Source organism: Myxocyprinus asiaticus, chromosome 7 (assembly GCF_019703515.2).
Source record: "Myxocyprinus asiaticus isolate MX2 ecotype Aquarium Trade chromosome 7, UBuf_Myxa_2, whole genome shotgun sequence".
NCBI lineage: Eukaryota > Metazoa > Chordata > Actinopteri > Cypriniformes > Catostomidae > Myxocyprinus > Myxocyprinus asiaticus.
Genome location: NC_059350.1, coordinates 6,622,153 through 6,644,269, shown reverse-complemented (window position 1 = coordinate 6,644,269; position 22,117 = coordinate 6,622,153). Strand labels below are relative to the sequence as shown.

The window sequence follows — 22,117 nt, the reverse complement described above, 5'->3', positions numbered from 1 at the left end:
CCATGACTTGCACTATACATAACTAATATTGGCATTATATTCATGCTGTTAGCCAGAGGGGAACTGGGCCCCACAGTGAGTCTGGTTTCTCCCAAGGTTATTTTTCTCCATTAACCAACCATTAACCATTATGGAGTTTTATTTTCCTTGCCACAGTCGCCTTCGGCTTGCTCACTGGGGTTATAAATACAATTATTATATATTTACTTATTTTTAAACACAATTCACAATTGTATTTTATCAAATGACTCTAAGACATTATGGATATTACAGTTTCATTTTCTGTTAATGCATGATCTTCTGTAAAGCTGCTTTGAAATGATGTGTGTTGTGAAAGGCGCTATACAAATAAAAATGACTTGACAGTTGAAAATGTTTGACTGCCATTGCATTAGACAAAATATAATATCTAGCAATTTAAAAGACTTTTTTTTTCAATCATTTAACAAAAAGATGTTGGAAGTTTTAAATTATAAAACAAATTATATACTGTTCCAAATTAAAAGTGCACTCAGTAAGTTTTTCCTCATTAAAAAAGTTTAACTCTTAAAGACATGAATTGTAATTTTGCAATATATGTAGGAAATCATGAGCATTCACATTAAAATCATGACTCCAGTCATATCAGTAACTTTATAAAAGCTTGTTTTATTCTACATGGAGGGGGTCCGCACATGGGGGCGGCCATGTTTGAATCACATGACCAGCCGAATACTACTGGCTTAATCTCAGTAACCGTCCTGTGATTTGACACTTTTGCTCATTGATTAAAGTAATCATGGCTGACTGTGAATACAAAATTTCTACAATGGCATCTGAAACTGAAAACTATTGATTTTAAATGATGCTGCATCTGCACTGTCCGTGTAAGTGCAAGATGACACAAAGACAAAAGTTACTGAGTGCACCTTTAAGACAAAAACTATGCAAAAATACCTTTTCTGGTTGTCAAATGTTAATGGACATATCCAGTTAATGTGGTAAACTACACCTGTGTGAACATGAAAAATGACCTTGGGACCAGCTGGTTAAAAGTAATTGTAAAAAGTGGCAAGTAAAGATAAAATACCTCTGAGAAAAGGTCTAGCATCATTTGCATACAAATGCCACTTAGTTTGATATATTGTGTCTAATGCGATCTGAAATTCATACATTTGTTGCTTAAAAGAATGCCTTAAAACACAGAGCTCTATATGTTTTCCATGCCACAATGTGAAGCATATACTGCAAAGTGCAAAGGGCTCGAATATGGCACGCTGAGGACATCTGCTGGTCACAGGTATATAAATGCAATGAGAAAACTCGAGTCAAAACAAGCAGTACCTTGTCAAAAAATCCTACAGGATTCCAATAAGAAAATTTTATAAGATTCCAAATAGAATTTCTATCATAATTTGGAACCATTCTTATAAGATCTTAATGAACATTTTTTTTTATATAGAACCATACATAAAATTAAAAAAAAAAAAAAAATCATAGGAGTCTAATAGGAATCAACATCCTATAGGACCAGTTCTACAGGATTTGTAATGGAATTGAGTCTAATCGGATTCTTATACAGTACTATATTCTTATACAGCTATTATGGAAATACAATGAGAGTCTTTTAAGTATCTTATTAAAGGTGCACTTCTCCACTGTAAAATATATTTTTTTGTTTAAAACTATGGTGGTTGGCATTTTAAGGTCACATGATCTGTAGTGTTTTGCAAATGGCCTAAGTTAACAAACACAAACTTAAGATGAACTTACCCTAAACTCACACATTTGCCAGAGAATCAACTTCTGTTGTGCACTGGTCAACCTGCAGTAACATCGCATAAACACCTTGGCTGCTCCAGAGATGATGGAGGCTAATGCTATTGTACTGGGTGTTTAGGAAGACAAAGAAGAGCCAGCAAAAGCTAAAAATGGAATTACTTTGTGTACCTTTAAGTTTGATTGGAGTCAGATTGATAAGGGATTGATGAAGTGTAAATGACAAATCGACAAACGTGTATTGTTCTAATTGTTCCTTTATTTTTATTACTTTTTTTCTTTTAGCCTTTTTTAATATATACTTTTAACATATTAATTTCTAATGAGTTTTTTACTATTATTTATTACAGGCTGTCAACAAAAAGAATAAAAAACTTTTGCACATACATATACACTTTTGCATAACAGTGTAATATATATATATATATATATATATATATATATATATATATATATATATATATATATATATCAAATATTGAACAATTAAATTCTGACACACATTAATTCTGCTGTCTCTTTGACAGCTTGCATTCGTCTGCACATTTCTGAGAGATGGCTTTCTTGATTATAGTCACTTCCATGTTGAATTTATTTTTGATGTAGCCTGTAAGTTAAAAGAATAAAAAGAAAACATTTATATTACTAAAGTTGACAATCCATAAAAAATGATGAGGGACTAGTAGTAGCCATCTCTGTTCACATTAGAGCCCTTCTGTTTATATTGCAGTGTTTCATTTAAAACTAGCTATCCATGACTTTTAACTGCTTCAGTCTTGGGGAAAAAGAACAGCATAAAAACAAACCACAGTTTAAGTAGTCAACATTATGCAAGCACTATATTCCTAGTCTTCTGAAGCCATATATCACTTTGTGTGAAATACAGATGGAAATTTAAGTTGGAGTTCACTCTCAAACAAAATCATTTATTAACTCCATTTGGCAGTGCCTAAATCAAATATAGTGACTACGATGCAGTTTGAACGTAAACAACATCAAAGTTCTTACATGGCTCTGATGAAACGTCATGACATCTAACCTGCACTGGATTTGCCATATTTGATTTGGGCACTGCCATTCGAAGTTGATTGAATTCATTGCAGCAAATTATAAGGCGAATTATAATATTCTTGACCTGAGGTCGGCAAACTTTTTGACATGAAGTGCCATTTTTAATGTTCCTTGTTGATCACTGTGCCAATGCCACCCAACATGTTCTTATGAGCAATTTATAAAATGTCTGTATGCATGAAGAAGTGTTCCTAAATGCACCCCACTTTATAAAAATCTAAAGCATCTTAAAATCATGCGCACGTGAGCGAGCGCATGGACTACAGAACTCCTACAAATATCCTAATATGGTGAGACAAATACAATTAAAGGGCATGCGCAAGTTATTCATTCATTCATTCATTCACAAAGAATGTTCTCGTACAGTTGGCAAGGTTTTCTATATAAGCGAGAGCAGCCACCGGCTTGTGCCTATATACAGGTGCATCTCAATAAATTAGAATGTCGTGGAAAAGTTCATTTATTTCAGTAATTCAACTCAAATTGTGAAACTCGTGTATTAAATAAATTCAATGCACACAGACTGAAGTAGTTTAAGTCTTTGGTTCTTTTAATTGTGATGATTTTGGCTCACATTTAACAAAAACCCACCAATTCACTATCTTCACTATGGTGACATGCCAATCAGCTAATCAACTCAAAACACCTGCAAAGGTTTCCTGAGCCTTCAAAATGGTCTCTCAGTTTGGTTCACTAGGCTACACAATCATGGGGAAGACTGCTGATCTGACAGTTGTCCAGAAGACAATAATTGACACCCTTCATAAGGAGGGTAAGCCACAAACATTCATTGCCAAAGAAGCTGGCTGTTCACAGAGTGCTGTATCCAAGCATGTTAACAGAAAGTTGAGTGGAAGGAAAAAGTGTGGAAGAAAAAGATGCACAACCAACCGAGAGAACCGCAGCCTTATGAGGATTGTCAAGCAAAATCGATTCAAGAATTTGGGTGAACTTCACAAGGAATGGACTGAGGCTGGGGTCAAGGCATCAAGAGCCGCCACACACAGACGTGTCAAGGAATTTGGCTACAGTTGTTGTATTCCTCTTGTTAAGCCACTCCTGAACCACAGACAACGTCAGAGGCGTCTTACCTGGGCTAAGGAGAAGAACTGGACTGTTGCCCAGTGTTCCAAAGTCCTCTTTTCAGATGAGAGCAAGTTTTGTATTTCATTTGGAAACCAAGGTCCTAGAGTCTGGAGGAAGGGTGGAAAAGCTCATAGCCCAAGTTGCTTGAAGTCCAGTGTTAAGTTTCCACAGTCTGTGATGATTTGGGGTGCAATGTCATCTGCTGGTGTTGGTCCATTGTGTTTTTTGAAAAGCAAAGTCACTGCACCCGTTTACCAAGAAATTTTGGAGCACTTCATGCTTCCTTCTGCTGACCAGCTTTTTAAAGATGCTGATTTCATTTTCCAGCAGGATTTGGCATCTGCCCACACTGCCAGAAGCACCAAAAGTTGGTTAAATGACCATGGTGTTGGTGTGCTTGACTGGCCAGCAAACTCACCAGACCTGAACCCCATAGAGAATCTATGGGGTATTGTCAAGAGGAAAATGAGAAACAAGAGACCAAAAAATGCAGATGAGCTGAAGGCCACTGTCAAAGAAACCTGGGCTTCCATACCACCTCAGCAGTGCCACAAACTGATCACCTCCATGCCACGCCGAATTGAGGCAGTAATTAAAGCAAAAAGGAGCCCCTACCAAGTATTGAGTACATATACAGTAAATGAACATACTTTCCAGAAGGCCAACAATTCACTAAAAATGTTTTTCTTTATTGGTCTTATGATGTATTCAAATTTTTTGAGATAGTGAATTGGTGGGTTTTTGTTAAATGTGAGCCAAAATCATCACAATTAAAAGAACCAAAGACTTGCTTGACAATCCTCATAAGGCTGCGGTTCTCTCGGTTGGTTGTGCATCTTTTTCTTCCACACTTTTTCCTTCCACTCAACTTTCTGTTAACATGCTTGGATACAGCACTCTGTGAACAGCCAGCTTCTTTGGCAATGAATGTTTGTGGCTTACCCTCCTTATGAAGGGTGTCAATTATTGTCTTCTGGACAACTGTCAGATCAGCAGTCTTCCCCATGATTGTGTAGCCTAGTGAACCAAACTGAGAGACCATTTTGAAGGCTCAGGAAACCTTTGCAGGTGTTTTGAGTTGATTAGCTGATTGGCATGTCACCATAGTGAAGATAGTGAATTGGTGGGTTTTTGTTAAATGTGAGCCAAAATCATCACAATTAAAAGAACCAAAGACTTAAACTACTTCAGTCTGTGTGCATTGAATTTATTTAATACACGAGTTTCACAATTTGAGTTGAATTACTGAAATAAATGAACTTTTCCACGACATTCTAATTTATTGAGATGCACCTGTAATGTAGCCTATTCATCAATTCAACAGTTATTCATTTTCATTATCAATATACTGTAAATCCACACCATTTAACCAATGTCAATGTTCTTGCAAAACCTTAATTGCAAAAGAGGTTTACATGCTCTTTTACAGACACCGATCAGCCACAACATTAAAACCACCTGCCTAATATTGTGTTGGTCCCCAAGAATAGCATTCTGAGATGGTATTCTTTTCACCAGTTACCGTAGACTTTGTCAGTTCGAACCAGTCTGGCCATTCTCCGTTGACCTCTCTCATCAAAATGGTGTTTCCATCCACAGAACTGCCGCTCACTGGATGTTTTTTGTTTTTGGCACCATTCGGTGTAAATTCTAGAGACTGTTGTGTGTGAAAATCCCAGGAGATCAGCAGTTACAGAAATACTCAAACCAGCCCGTCTGGCACCAACAATCATCCATGAGATTATCTAATCATCCAATTGTGTGGCAGCAGTGTGGTGCATAAAATCATGCAGATACGGGTCAGGAGCTTCAGATAATGTTCACATCAACCATCAGAATGGGGAAAAAATGTGATCTCAGTGATTTGGACCGTGGCATGATGTTTGGTGCCAGATGGGCTGGTTTGAGTATTTCTGTAACTGCTGATCCAACCCGATCTCATGACAAGTTGTACATAATTTACAAGTTGGCTATTTCATATGGTCTTGCATAGTGCAAGACAAGTTGGTCGCATAAACTTGTACGACTTCATCACGTGCAAATTACCGGATGTCTAATCGGAAGTAAGCGTGAGTTCCGTGTACAAGGCATTAAGGACATACTTATTAATATTCTGCTCTCACCCAAACCCCTTATCTAAACTTAACCCATCAGTAGAGTGTGTAAACATGATAGGAAGCTGTTGTGTGTGACAGAAGCAAGTAATTGTTGCATATTAGATGGAAACGATGTCCAGCGACATCACTGGCTGTTGTGAAAGTCATTGGAATTCAAACGAGTGCAGTCGCACGATATTATACGAATTAGCCAAATTTAGAAAAGTCAGACGAATCCTGACAATTTCACCTTGAGAGTGTGTAGGCTGATCTCCTGGGATTTTCACACACAACAGTCTCTAGAATTTACTCCGAATGATGCCCAAAACAAAAAAATATCCAGTTTGCGGCAGTTCTGCGGATGGAAACGCCTTGTTGATGAGAGAGGTCAACGGAGAATGGCCATACTGGTTTGAACTGGCAGTCTACGGTAACTCAGATAACCACTCTGTACAATTGTGGTGAGAAGAATAGCATCTCAGAATGCTAGTGCACCTCTTGAGGTCAGGAGACTGAGGTTTATACACATTGCACAGCTATCTATCAGCTGGCCACTGTTACACATTCACAATCTTTTTCCACTATTCTCTTGTGCACGCTCTTTCCATTGATTATGCAGCATTTTAGTACTGCAGTCAACTCATTTGTTTTTATTTATATCTTCTACAACAGCAAACAAGAGGCTAAATGTTTCTGTGAAATCACCCATCTATACACTGATTAAACCATGTTTTAAGGATTGTAAGTTATTTTCTCACTTCCTCGCTCCAAAAATGTGTGCTTGACGTATTCCATAGTGTGTATTACACCTGTATGCTATTTCGTGGGTCTCTTAATTTAAGTTTGTAATTAATTTATTATAAAAGTGCGTGGATAAGACTATAAATAAATCTAAATATGCCCACATGCTGACTCGTATCGGAATATTATTGTGCACGTAAACGTGGTGACTCATTTATTATTTAATTCAGTCTGTCACTGACTTATTTGCACTTGCATTACAAAAAGTCATTAAACAATTAACTGGCGCACTAGAGCATAAGCAAAAAAGGTTCGTACACATGCTTTTCAGTTGACTTAAGCTTAAGAAAATTTTCATGTCCATTTCTGCATTTATAAATCCGAATTTGCTCCTCACTTTTGACGTAGGATCAATTCCATGGAATTTAGGATCAAATCTTATCATATGTACATTTTATAAATGAGGCCCTGAGCTTTTAAACAAAAACAGCTAACACAATTAACAGATTAATGTCACCAATTAATACAAAAATATTCATGAATATTCATGTGGAGGCAGTGGCGTGGTCAGGCGAGCGTCTGAGGGAGAGAGTAAGCAGTAAGTGTTTCCACCTGGGGTGAATTGTGGCTAATTTCATGTTCTGTGTTTGCAGTGAGAGACGGGGGAGATAAAAGGTGACCCAGTCCCCAGAGAGAGGGAGAGACACTGATGCACACACACCGAGACAGCGTGGCTATTAACAGTGTTGTTGTATGCTGGCTGAAAAGCAGTATTTTGTTTTGTTTATGCTGAAAAGCGATTTCTGTTTTTGTTTATAATAAAACCCACTCACATGTATTGTTGAAACCGGCCCCCGCTTCTTCATTTCTCAGTACCACAAAGGAACATTGTTACAATTCATTTTAAGTCAAAACGTTTCATTGTTTACAAATGTAAAAATTCTGAAACTTTATTTAAAAAAATGTCCTTTTGGGTTCCAAGGTAGAAAGAAAGTCTTACAGATTTGGAGCGACATTAGGATGACTACATAATGACAAAACTTTCATTTTTAGGTGAACTATTCCTTAAAACTGCCCATCCAATAATTTTAAAGGAATATTCCGGGTTCAGTACAAGTGAAGCTCAATCAACAGCATTTGTTGCATAATGGTGATTACCACAAAAATTAATTTCATCTCGTCACTCTCTTAAATGGAGCAATAATTTGGTTTACAGTGAGGCACTTACAATGGAAGTGAATGGGGCCAATCCATAAATGTAAAAAATACTCACAATTTCTTTCAAAACTATTTTAAAAGTATAGCCACAAGACGTAAACAACATGATGTGTTAACATGATTTTTGTCTAATAAAATTGCTTACTAACCTTTTCTGTGTAAAGTTATATCCAATTTTACAACTTCGTTCCTATGACCACATAATGCCATAAACTAGAAAACTCTTCATACGACCATGGAAACAACGATTTATACAACTTTACACTTCAAATAATGCGTTTTAACAAAAGATTTAATGTAAGCACATTTATGAAATTATAAGCTTTACATTTTTTGCCTCGAAATACTTAAAAATTAGCCCCATTCACTTCCATTTTCTGTGCTTTACTGAAACCTTGATTTTCATTTTTTTTTTTTTTTTTTTTTTTAAGAAAAAGAAGGACAAGTAAATGTTTTCTTTGTGATAATCAACATTATCAAACACAGAGTTGGTGGAGCTGCCCTTGTGCTTGTGCTGCTCAAATAAAAGACACAATTGGCCATGTTGTGAATCAGGTAAATGACATCTTGGATTCAAAATGGCAAAATTTGCAGGTATGATTTTGTTGTTTGCATCCCTGTTTAATGATTTACTCAATAAAAAAAATACATTAAAAAAAACTCTATTGATGTCAGACACTTTCTGAGGCTCTAACTGCGTTTTGCTGCTTTTCCCTGGAAGGCACTGGAACATTTCCCAGTGTAGCAGTGTGTTGCCAATGCTCTTCTTCCAAACATTGCAATCAGGAGGTCTTTTGTGGCTTTCTTGGGGTCTTCCCATTTCACATGAGCAAACTGTTCTGCACTGATGACTGTAACGTTGGTGTCTAGGAGAGGAAGAGAGGAGATGCAGGAGTAGATTCTTTTAATCTTTTAATTATAAACGTTGGAATAGATCAATCGCAGGAGTGGAAATTGAAGAAAGGCTCAACAATAGTAATCGCTGGAGTGGAACAAACGCTGGAACAAACACTAAATCTTAACATTCAAACTTAGCTTAACATAACGCCTCATAACGAAACACTTCAAAATAAGAGTCCTTGAAGAGAATGAGGGAGACAGACTGTGACAATGACTGTATTGGGTCCAATTCTCACCTGAAACAGAAATTAAAATTTGTTTCTTTTAAGCATGCAGGTTTTATATATATATATTTGTATTGCTAATCTTGTGCATATGACCAGGATCTAATGTGTAATATCCAATTGAAGCGGCCTTCTTTGTCTCACCTGTGCCCTGTACTCAGATATACACTTGTTTTGTTAGTAGTAGACCCTTTGTCCCTGTGATTTCAATGGGTGTAGGAGGGGGTGAATGTCCATAAAAGGATTGGTGTCATGAAATAGGTCCTTGGTTTTAAAAAGTTTGAGAAACCATGAAGTAGTAGGAAGTGTGTCATTTGCTTTCATTGGAGTTACTAACCCATCATATTCCCCTACAACACCAACCTGTTCTCACTCCCAAGGTATTAAATACTGACGCTTGTGCTAGGGCATGTCTCTTTACAGCTGCACAGCTAGTAAAGCCACTGTTTCAACACTGCTCCAAATGAAAAATGTCATGATATAATATGTTAGGGTTTCATTTTCAATTTGAACTCAGCAACATTTATTAGTTTGCAGAGTTTAATGTTGAATCTGTTGTGTTCTGTACATAAGCTGCTCTGCTCAAGTAACGTTTTCATTACAGTTTTCTTTTTTGGTTGATCGACTAAAACAGAACCCTGAATATGCTTCAGGTTTAACAGTGACAACAGGAAGAAGCTTTAATAAAAGTTGAACTTAGTGAGGTTTATGTTTTAGTAGGCTAAGTGTAACAGAAGCCAGCTGGTATGTGGTAGCTGTGCGTTGTGTGTAACTAGCGCACTAGCGACTGACACTAGAAGCTACAGCCTTTAGCTTCCTCGCTAGCACGCATGACTCCCATACCGGTATCGCCGGTTTGAACACTGCGGGGTCGAGCAAGATGGCTTTTTAAAAAAAAAAGAAAACCCAAATATAACACTACACTTCAGAAAAGCAGAACAGACAACAGAAAACAGATAAAAACCATTGTAAACTAATAAATGTCGCTGAGTTCAAAAAGGATAGTAAACCCCAACATAGCGTCATTTTTGTTTTTGTTTCAGACAGAAACTGGTATTATGATATTTTTGAGAAACGATTTGAAAAATTCTGATGCCTTTTGCATAAGTGTATTGAAGCAAACATTTACCTCTGAAAGCAGTGGGTTTCCTGGTTGTGTCCTCTACAAAAATGCTAATGGAGCATTTGGCCTCTACATAGTGACAGGCTAATCTCTTGCACAGACATCAGTATTTGATGCCTTGAAAGTGAGAAACTGTTGATAACACACACTTAAATGTCACTTTATTACTACCTTTTTGGAGTCACCATTGCCTGTACTCTCCTTTACAAGAGGCAGTGGAGAGAAACTTGGGGTAGTTTCCACCAGGGTAGATTCTGGGGCTGGTGTATCAAAAGCAAGTTCATGGGAAGTTACCATTGAAGTGTGTACTGGTGCAGTTGTAACTGGAGTGCATCGTAGAGAAATGTTTTTTTATGACATTTAAAGCAATTATTACAACATGATTAAAAAAAAAAAACTTTGCATATTTGGATTACCATTTTTAATGAGTTCCACGATGTTCACAAGAACACTTAATTTCTTTTAATTCTGCCAATATTTGCTCATTAAATCCATTGTTATTCCTTGTTGTCCCTGATGCTACATCCGTACTGGACTCCTGCAGTTAGAAAAAAGTGCAAATCAATCACTGTACAGTTTATATGTAGTTTTATAAACAAATGCTCAGATATCCCTGCTTTTACTGATAACAAGACATCACCAACCATAGAGCTGTTCAGCTGTGACTTCAGTTTGTAGGTGAACCCAGATAACTAATTCGCCATGGATTCCCTCAGGATTTTCGTCTGGGTTTTATAATGGGGTTTTTCCATTTATGAGGAAAATAAGGTCTGTGGTAAACATTACTTGATGATACTTGGACGTTTTGTTCTACAACATAAATTAAACACAGTCATACCCCAAAAGTTCTTATCTAGCAACTTATTAGAAACATACGTTTTTAAAAATAAACATTTGTGTTTGTGGTATGGGTATGGCTTAATTTTTATATCACCAGAACTTGAATTTGAAAAAGCCTCCGAATTCATGATCGTGTAATTTGATGTTATCAAAAACATTTTAAATATTTGAAAACATTTTGTGTGAATTCACCTAAAATAAAAATTCAGGTTGTGAAATTCAAGTTTTAATTATTCAAGTTGTGGATTTCAGGTCGTGAAATTCAGGTCTCAGTATTCAGGTTGCTGAATAGTTGAGTTGAGAAATTCAGGTGGCAAAATTTGAGGATGATATCTGGGAATGCAAGGAAGAGCAAACGAGCATCGATGTAATCCATCTCTCTCTTGGAAAATCGCAAAGCAATGGAAACAGCTCAAAAGTAATTTTAAACAACTGTGACATCAGCATTGTGAAAACACAAAAAGGTATACTTAGGGATACTTATTATAATGTTTCATTAATGTGTTTTGAAGAAAAGAATCAGTATATTGGATCCTTCACCCAACAGCAAGTTTCATCAAGAACCTTATTTCATAATCATATGGGCAAAGGACATTTACCAGTGGAAACGCATAATCCAACTACCTCATTTTAACTGCAAGTCTGCAAAAAATAAATAAAATAAATAAATAAATACAATTTTAGTAGTCAATAAGTATTAAATAATAAATTTAAAAATAAAAGATATATTTCTATACGTCTGTTAAACGGTTGTGAAATCAAAAGTAGTTGAACATTTATATAACAATGTATATTATATATACTGTACATATACAGTATATATGTATATATAATTATTATTGTTGTTGTTTATAATAATAATAATAAATGAAACAACAACAATAATAATGTTTTTATAATAACCAACAATAACTTTGTATTAAAAACAATAAATATCATTATCATTATTACTACAAGTAGTGGTAGATATTTGCATCTGTTTATTTAATAGGCTATAGTGCTTTTATATGCAGTAATTGTAACAAGTATGAACATACATTATTTAATCTTTGAACAACAGTGACCACATTTGTGATTTATCTAAACAAGAAGACATCTCTCAAGTGAAATGAATGTACAACAACGGGGCCCTTACAAAAGGTAGCCTATGCTATTTATCTCATTATTTGTTTTAACTGCTTTAAGCGGAGTACAGATAAGCACTCTGTATCATCAGATATTTACAGTTTATTTGACAAGACTATTCTTTTCTCATCATCTTAGTGTAATATAACAATACTGTTACTGGGATAAATAGATGGTTTTGTAATAAGAACATTGTAATCAACACATTTATAGTTAATAATAATAATAATAATAATTCCTTACATTTATATAGCACTTTTTCTAGGCACTCAAAGCACTTTACATAAAATAGAGGAAATCTCCTTAACAACCACCAGTGTGCAGCATCAACCTGGCTGATGCAACAGCAGCCATAGTGCGCCAGAACGCTCACCACACACTAGCTATTGATGGAGAGTAGAGTAGAGTGATGTAGCCAATTCAGGGATGGAGATTATTATTAGGCCATGATTGATAAGGGCCAATGGGGGAATTTTGGCCAAGACACCAGGGTTATACCCCTACTATTTACAAGAAGTGTCCTGGGATTTTTAATAACCACAGAGAGTCAGGACCTCAGTTTAACATCTCATCCAAAAGGCAGTGCTTCTTTACAGTATAATGTTCCCATCACTTTACTAGGGCATTAGGACCCACACAGACTGCACACAACCCCCCTGCTGGCCTCCCCAATAGCACTTCCACCAGGAGGTCTCACATCTACTGTAGGTACTGACCAGGCTCAGCCCTGCTTAGCTTTAGTGGGCAACCAGGCGAGAGCTGCAGGGTGAAATGGCTGCTGACAATTCAAAGTTGCATTATATCATGAAAGTACTGTCACACTCCAATATGTTATGTTTTACACATTAGTTATTTAGGTTTAAGATGATCTTTTTTCTTATTCCTAGATTTTTGGATCCAGAATCAAGTTGCCCCCATTCCAAAAACAAGTCGGTGTCGAAAAATCCACGCTCCTCGTAATAATTGCGATGATCTTACCCATCAGAATATTGACTGCTTTTGGGACAGTGAGAATGACAATTCTTTCAGGAACACTCGCAGACTTGAGTGAAATTTAATATGACATTTATTTGATGAATATAAAACAGAAATGTAATGTCTCTCTTTGGCGTAAGCCCCGTCTGGCGGTCCGAAGAAGTTGTACTCGGAACCGTCATATCCTGCCGGAGATAGGAGGCAGGGGCGAGGAGCCAACCCCTGTGCAGGACGGGACTCAATTGGTGGTGGTGGGGTGGTGGAGGTTGCCGTGTTAGCACACTGAAACAGCAATGTGATAGATTGATAGCAGACTTATAAAGCAATGGCTCACATGTGATTGGCTGGGAGTTACCTAGCTAATGGTACGATGATGTACAGCTGCTAGTCTTCCCGCTAGAACTACGCTGCGCTTACATTGAGGAAGAATTTTATGATTCTGTTGATGAAATAGACCATGATGAAGATGAGTGGAGTAACAGTCCAGGGGTGGCAAACCATGCCAGTGATGACACTGATGACACAAACCCCTTTTCTAATTTACACTCTGAAAAATTTGGGGCACCTCTTTACACAGGATCAGAGATAACAATTGCACAGAGCATAGTTCTCATTCTATCCTTTTCATTGAGGCACAATCTAAGAGCAAGTGCTGTGGAAGACCTTTTAAAATTTGTACATGTTTTTCTCCCAAGTAACAACATACTGCCACAGTCTCTCCACCTTTTTAGAAAACTGTTCCATGTTCCATGAGTCTCTCAATGTTCACCTTTTCCACAACATCTGCCAGGCATATCTCCCAAAGGACAACACACATTGTCCAGAGTGTAATGAGATATATGACCCACGAAAAAATATTGCAGAAGGAAATGTTTTTATAAGTCTCTCTATTGAGGATCAGCTAAGAGACATCCTACAAAAAGAGGATTGTGCTTTTCAGTCTGAAAAATGTGGAATAAATTATGTGAGACAGGGTGAAATGTATCAAATACTCCCTAATTTCACAGTTAATGACATATCGCTGCTATGGAACTGTGATGGCATTCCAATGTTTAAATCTTCATCATTCTCATCATCAGATGTGTGATAAATGAACTCGCACCAAATGTTTTGTTCAAAAATTGGTTTGGACGGGGAAAACCTGACATATCTACATACCTTAAGCAATTTGTGGACGACATTCTAAATGTCAGTGCACAGAGTATGGAATGTGTGCACCCACTTAACAAAACTACCATTGTGTCTAAAGTTTTCCCTATCGTATGCGCATGTGATGCAGTAGCCCGATGTATGCTTCAGAGTCTACATCAGTTCAATGGTGCATATGGATGTGGCCACTGTTTAAACAAAGGAAAATTGGTGTCAAAGGGAAAAAAGATATGTCAGAGTTTATCCACCCATTGAAGCTGAGAAAAGAACACACGACTATTTCATTGAATGTGGGCAGAAGGCCACTGAGGATGAGGTTGACCATGTGTTTGGGGTGAAGACAGTATCACCATTAGTCCTTTTGAATCCACTGGTTTTGACATTGTAAACAGCTTTCCAATTGACTACATGTATTGCATTCTGTTGGGGGTGACAAAGCAATTCTTGGACTTGTGGTTCAACAGCAAGTACCATGACAGCCCTTGGTACATTGGGACATCACAAGAGCATGTTGATCAAAGGCTGCTCACCATCAAACCTCCATCTGATATACCAAGAGTATCAAGGACTGTCAAAGTTGCACGAAGGTGGAAGGCTGCAGAATGACGAAGCTGTTTGCTGTTCTACAGTGGGCCTGTTCTATATAAGATTCTTCCAACAAAATTTTTTAAACATTGGTTGCTTTTGGTCACTGCTATTTTGAAAGACATCATCACAGAAAGTGACTTGGCAGCAGCAACATCCAAGATAACAAAGTTTGTACAAGAAATACCAGTGACATATGGCTTGTCCCAAATGTCCTTCAATGCCCATCAACTCACACACTTGCCCTTCTTTGTCAAGATGTATGGGCCCATTTGGTGTACATCTGCATTTTCATTTGAAGGTCACAACCAGAAACTGAAGTAGTTATGTCACGGGACGACTTATATTCCATCTCAAACTGCACGCCAATTCAACACACTTCAGTCAATTCCTCGACTACTTAAACTGTCTCAGACCAGTGCAAATGGTCAAATAGCATGGACAAACTTATCAATGACTGGTTAGAATTTAATCCCTTCATTGCTAAGGCAAAAAGACTGGATGGTCTTGTTTTATTGGGATGTTCTTGACAAAAAATGCTCAATCACAAGGATTCGTTTTTAATGTTTCCAGTCTGTGATCTGTCTGACAATGACAGCTACTCTGCTGAGACATATAACAGAGCAACTGTAAATGGACAGCTGTTAACGACAAAGTAATACGGAAAGTCCTACAAACAACAGTTTCACTGTTCAGCTGAGAAATGGTTGCATTGGAAAGACTGAATCCAGTGCCAATATCACAAATGGACATAACAACAATCCACTGATGCAGCTTTTACAAACAGCATTTGCTGATTTCATGACTGATGGATCCCCTTCTCATATAAAAGAAGTGATGCCAACAGCAACAGTTATCGTTGTGAAACTTTCTGAGATTGTCCGAAAAGTTGTTTTCAATAGTTTAAGGAAAGCATGCTATGTTGCATTACAGCCAAACAGCACAGAGCTCAACTGATGCATAAAGCTTGATTGATGTATAGATCTTTTAATGGCAACTTGGATCCATGTAAATTGTCATGTGTAATTCCGTGTGAAAAGTATTTATATATTTAAATTTGTATATATGTAATTCCTGAATTGATAAAGTTGAAGATGACATAAATATGAATTCTTATTGACTACAGGTATCTGGAAAGACAATATTTTGTCTTACTGTACTGGCAGTGTTTTTATAGTCAAAACATCTACCAGTGCTGAAGAAGTAATCCAAAGTATTTAGATTACGTTACTGACCTTGAGTAATCTAACGGAATACGTTACAAATTACATTTTACAGCATGTATTCTGTAATCTGTAGCGGAACACATTTTAAAAGTAACCCTCCCAACCCTGTTTGTTTATAAAATCATGTGACTTTTCCAGTTCGATACACGTACCAAAGCAATAAAGCACTGGTTTGAATCAAAAGATTTATAAGGTCTCGAAGCTCTGTGAAGCAGAACATCCAACAATAAATTGGGGAACATCAACATAATGTGTTGCCTCTCACTACTAGAATCACTAATAGAATAGTTGAAGATAAAAGGTTTCTCTTTTAAATGTACTCATTCTATTTCCTGCAAATGTCAGAGATTAATAAATAAATAATGAACAAAATAATTAAAAAACACTTGAAAAGACATATTAAATATATTTTAATGCCACAATATTACTTAAACAGACATTTAATATCAATGGATTGAAAGTTTTAACAATCATAGCAAGGCACTAGATGTAGTGTGACATCCAATCACTTTATCTAGGTTTTATACATTCAAATTCATTTGCAGTTTATTAATCAAACTCTTGGCTTTTTAGTTCAGTCCAGTCGGTCATCGACTAGACATTTGTTCTCTGGTTGAAGTATGCAAAACTAGTAATCTTCACTTCCATTATTTGTGCTTGTAGAATCCCTCACCGGTTTTCTTGCCCAATTTGCCCTCTGCCACCAGTTTGTTAAGCATGGGGCTAGGGGCAAACAGGGGGTTATCAGGATCCATCGCATGCCAACCTACACACATACAAAAAATACATGTTATATAAATCAACACAATACTATTACATCACAATGACATAATTCAAAATGCTCACCATCAATAATAAACTTTGAAGTGTCCAATCCAACATAGTCCAGAAGTTCAAATGGACCCATAGGATAACCAGCACCAAGCTTCATGGCCACATCAATGTCTTCTTTGGAGCCGTGACCTGGAAAGAATCGCACAGCGTGATCAAACACAGAAATATGAACTGTCTGGTTTCAAAATCTCTGGTTATCTGTTACATTTCTTAACATCACCTCTATCAAATTGACTGCTGAATGAATGTACCTCTTTCATGCAGTCGAATAGCTTCCATCATGTAAGGAACCAGCAGGCGATTCACTATAAAACCTGGAGTGTCCTTAGAGGAGAAAGCAAATAAGAGTATTAACTATTATACCACATTATAATGAAACTGCATTATTAAAAAAAAAAAAATCACACTGCTTGGTAGTTGCAATGTGGTTGCCAGGGTGTTTTTGGAGTAGTTTCTAGATCACTATATGGTTGCTAGGGTGTTCTGGGTGGTTGCTAAGTTGTTGAAAAGTCAAAAGAGCCCATACCAAATCAATGTAATATTTTCAACCATTTTGTCATCTACAAGGCAGAGATCAAAGTCTGATCGCATGATACATGATTTAAGGTATCATTCATGTCAATAGCACAAAGGGTGTGGGGCGAGTTATGCAGAAGTTTACAACTAACTATGATCAATAGTAATAGTGAAGCTTGCCTAAGTGTAAAATTGCTGATTGCAGAACACTTACTTTACACGATACAGGTTGTTTCCCCAAAGCTTTGCTGAATTCAAGGAGTGTGTCAAAAGTCTTTTGGCTTGTTGATGGGGTCTTGATCACCTGAGATAAGACAGTTAATTTAAAGGTAATGAAAACTACTCAAAGAACTTCAGAATATTGAAGCTTAAACATTTATGAGCCAAAAGAGAAAACAAAACAACCAGTGCAGACATTAGCAATTACAATGTCTGCAGAACACATTTATTTTTGTGAATGTTAAAGGAATAGTTCCCCCAAAAAATAATAATCTCTCATAATTTACACTTCCTTGCAGTCTCAAACTTGTATGACTTTTATTTCTTCTGCGGAACACAAGCAAAGATTTTGTGAAGGATATACAATGTCTGTTTGTCCATACAATGCAAGTCAATGGGGTCCAAAACTTTCAAGCTCCAACAAGGATGACTCGAGTGGTTTAATCCATGTCTTCAGAAGTGATATGAATGGTTTTGGGTGAAAAACTTCATAAGGGCAAGTAAAAAATGCGAAAATGATCATTTCTGGGTGAACTATCCCTTTAATGGCTATGCAGTCAGTGAAACAAAAGCACAATCCAAACCTCGACCAGCTTCATCATTGGGACGGGGTTGAAAAAATGAAGGCCGCCAAAACGATCTAATCTAGTTGTGGAGCTGGCGATGTCTGCGATTGGCAAGGAGGATGTGTTGCTTGTAAAGATGGTATGCCTAAAGTGAGCACAAACAACTAATACATCACTAAATGTGATCATATTTAACTCCTAAATATTATATACACAAACTCTTGTATGTTAACATGCAAATAATTAGCGTTTTGCTTACTCTGAAGCCACTTTGTCCAGAGATCCAAAGAGACCCTGTTTGACTTTGAGGTTTTCCACAATGGCCTCCACCACAAGATCAGTGCTCTGGACTACAGACGCAGCATCTGTACTCGTAGAACAATTTTTCAGAACTTTCTGAATGAACGCCTCGCCATCCTAGAGAATATGTCAGACAGTTATCTTTCCACATTTTAACTAACAAAGTAATATTAGCAATGAAAGAAAATGGGTCAGTCCATCTCAAATGGCCCATTAATTGTAAAGTTGGTTGCTTAACCATTTTTAATTTCCAATATTTTTTTTTTTTTTTTTTTTTTTTGAGTGATTACCTATATATATTGGTATTGCAAAACCACCAGTTTTTTATTTTACTTGGTTTAACTATGACGGCCATCTTTGTGTCATGACACGACAAATTTAGGTTATGCAGCTGTTATGGAAACCTCAATATCTCTGCTCAGGATGGTCCTAGCTCCTTGGAACAAAAACTGATCTCTGGAGCACATTACAAGGTACAAGTCCTTATATAAATATTTTGCACATTCTTGTTCCTTAGACTTAGAACTTAAGTCCTAATGCAATGCTCAAGATTGCTCAAAGTTCCACTTTTAGGGTCAATTTATTATGGGAAGGGTTCGAGTCTCAGTCTTAATTTTTTTTAGAGGGTACATAGGTAAGTATAGTGTGCATGCAGAACATTTCAGGCGAGTTTGAGAAAGTGACATTTTTTTTTTTAATTCCCCTCAATTTCGATTTGAATATCTCTGGTGTGGGACCAGATAGGAACATGACATTTTCACAGAAATAAGTCCTCTATAGTAGCATTCTTGAGTTTGAGATTCCATTGGTTACAGAGCTAGGGCTAGTAGAAATCTGGGGAAAAGCCTACTTCATGCATTTTGAGAAATGAACAGATGTAAGGAATTTGTGTTGTTCACATGTAGAGATGCTTCTGTTCATGAACAATAATCTTCACCTTAAATTTGCAAAAGAATGCTTATTGATAGATGACCTTTACATCTTGGTTTTAATTTGAGTTACAGTTGCTGAAACCAATAAAGTCAGCAGGTCAACTCTTTTGGTTTTGTTTATAGTGATGATTTTTATATAGATTTTTTAGTAAACTGAAACATTGCAAAAAAATAAAACAAAAAACAGGTATCAGACTCTGTATTGGCGAGTACTGAAAAAGAAGTATCGGTACTCGTACTCCAAAAAATGGTATCTAGATATCCCTACTTGTAATGTGCTCTAGAGATCAGTTTTTGTTCCAAGGAGCTATGGTCATACTGAGCCAAGATATTGAGGTTTCCATAAACAGCTGTATAGCGAAAATTTGTCGAGTGCCATGACACAAAGATGGTTGTTGTGGTTAAAACAAGTAAAATAAAAAAATAAAAAACTGGTGGTTTTGCAATACCAATACATCACTCAAAAAAAAAATTTTTTTTTTTTTTTTTTAAATAGGAAAATTAAAAAATGATCTTGTATTGGACAACTTGAGATGGACTGACCCAAATCAAAATGTAAGTTTTGTGGCTTTTAGTTATATATATATATTTGCTTTGAGGCCTAAAAGCTGTCAAAATTCACTTTTTTGCATATTTAAAAATTGCGGTCTTTCTTCCAGGAAAACAGACCAAAAGTGTTGATGACATCATCCTGCACTCATGGGCGTCTACAAACTTTTGTCCAATGAAATTCACTTTGAGAATGCCACTCCCCCTAATACCACCTACTGGACAAGAACATACACTGACCCAGAAAAGAACTGTCCTCCTCAATAAATTGTTATTTCTGTCTAAAATATTCATTTTACATCTGTGTGAAAACTAACCTCCGGTTTTTCTGCAAATTTCTTCTTGGCCACTCTTTTTAAGCTGTTTTCTATGACCTTAACGGATTTCTTCAAAATGTCCTCAGACATGTCAACCAGCACCACTGAATGCCCTGTGGTTGCAGCGACCTGAAAAATAAATAAATGCATGAAAAGTGCATAACGCATTCTATAATGACGTCACAAAACATGGGTGATTGTTGTGACGTAGACAGCTCGCTTAATAAGGGTCCAATGTTTAGATTTAAAGAGACGCATATTGAATTTGACATATCACTTTTATGTACAACTAAATAAACAAATCGATTTAAGCAGTTTGTAAGTTTGGGAATTATCTATATCGGATATCTGGGTAAAAGGTCAACCTACGACATAAAAAGTTAAAAGACGAGCAAAACATGGTTGAAGTTTGCGAACAAGCGTAATGATTCCTTTAAACATTGTTCCCCGTAATGCAACTACATGAAACATGCAACTATCAAACAAATAACTTTAATCAAGTTCTCATCAACGGTGTTGTGTGATAGCACTTAGCTTGTAGCCTGACTACGCAATAAACTAGCTTTTGCACGTGAATGCACACGCATTTATTTTACCTGTGCAATACCTGCACCCATAAGTCCACCCCCGATAATAGTGACATGTTTAATCGCTGCTTGTCTAGAAGCAGATGATGAGAGAGATCTTACGAACTGGCGCGTAATGAAAGCCATGACCGTGTTGCGTACTCACTGACAGTAAGCGCGTGGCGGGCACGCAAGTCTGCTATGCGCGTGCTCGAGAACTGGAAGAAGGTTGAACTGATCACGTGGTTTCTTGCCCTTGCGATGATGACCTTTCACATAATTAATAGGTGTTTGCAAACAATTCATTCATGTGTTTATAGATAGTTTTAGGAGATATAATGTCACATGGATGAAGGAAATCAAACTGATTAAGTGATTTCAAATAATTTATTAGAATATTATAATTTGCAAAACTGTACTCTTTCATGAGATCATAAGAAAATAACCCTAACCCTACCATGCCACAATAATACTTAAGTATGTGTTCTTGCTTTTTGAAATAATAGCTCTAATAATTATAATTCAATAATTAAAAACAAAGTCATAAAATAAGATCATGATCCAGTTATAACTGAAATGGTAAAGAAGACAATTTGCAGATAAAACTGTCATAACATCATTTGGCAACACTTTACAGTAATTTTCTATTCATTTGACATTAGTTAATGCATTATGAACAGTTAAAAATGATTTATACATAATGTATTAATCAAGTACAATGTTAATTTATCAAAATACTAATGTTCATTGTTAGTTCATAATTCATTAAGTAATGTTAACATATGCGACATTTAATGCAAAAAAATAAAATAAAATACAAAATAAATAGTGGTATATGTACAAATTCATATTAACCGAGATTATTAAGTGCTTTAAAGGGATAGTTCACCCAAAAATGAAAATTCTCTCATCATTTGCTCACCCTCATACCATCCCAGATGTGTATGACTTTCTTTATTCTGCTAAACACAATTTTTTTTTTTTTTTAAAGAATATCTCAGCTCTGTTGGTCCATACAATGCAGGTGAATGGTGGCCAGAACTTTGAAGCTCCAAAAAGCACATAAAGGCAGCATAAAAGTAATCCATAAGACTCCAGTGGTTAAATCCATGTCTTCAGAAGCGATATGAAAGGTGTGGGTGAGAAACAGACCAATATTTAAGTCCTTTTGTACTATAAATCTCCACTTTTACTTCCACAT

The 22,117-nt window shown here is 36.5% G+C and overlaps 1 protein-coding gene across 1 annotated transcript; it reads right to left on the bottom strand.

Annotated features, from left to right (window-relative positions):
* Positions 1-16,503: 16,503 nt before the first annotated feature.
* Positions 16,504-21,116, bottom strand: hadh (hydroxyacyl-CoA dehydrogenase). The gene is made up of 8 exons (XM_051703285.1): positions 20,947-21,116; positions 20,351-20,479; positions 18,512-18,669; positions 18,271-18,397; positions 17,682-17,771; positions 17,203-17,275; positions 16,964-17,080; positions 16,504-16,883 (listed from the first exon to the last, which is right to left on the bottom strand). Exons 1-8 carry the CDS (start codon positions 21,061-21,063, stop codon positions 16,765-16,767), a joined length of 930 nt encoding a protein of 309 aa, XP_051559245.1. The 5' UTR covers positions 21,064-21,116; the 3' UTR covers positions 16,504-16,764.
* Positions 21,117-22,117: the final 1,001 nt, after the last annotated feature.

Bases quoted from the DNA above. Each gene is read 5' to 3' on its own strand.
- hadh (XM_051703285.1), bottom strand. From the start codon at position 21,063: ATGGCTTTCATTACGCGCCAGTTCGTAAGATCTCTCTCATCATCTGCT. The intron at 17,081-17,202 runs GTACATTCATTC...GATTCTTTCCAG, and splicing joins TATTCGACTGCATGAAAGAG to GTCACGGCTCCAAAGAAGAC. The intron at 16,884-16,963 runs GTGAGCATTTTG...GTATGTGTGTAG, and splicing joins TTCAAAGTTTATTATTGATG to GTTGGCATGCGATGGATCCT.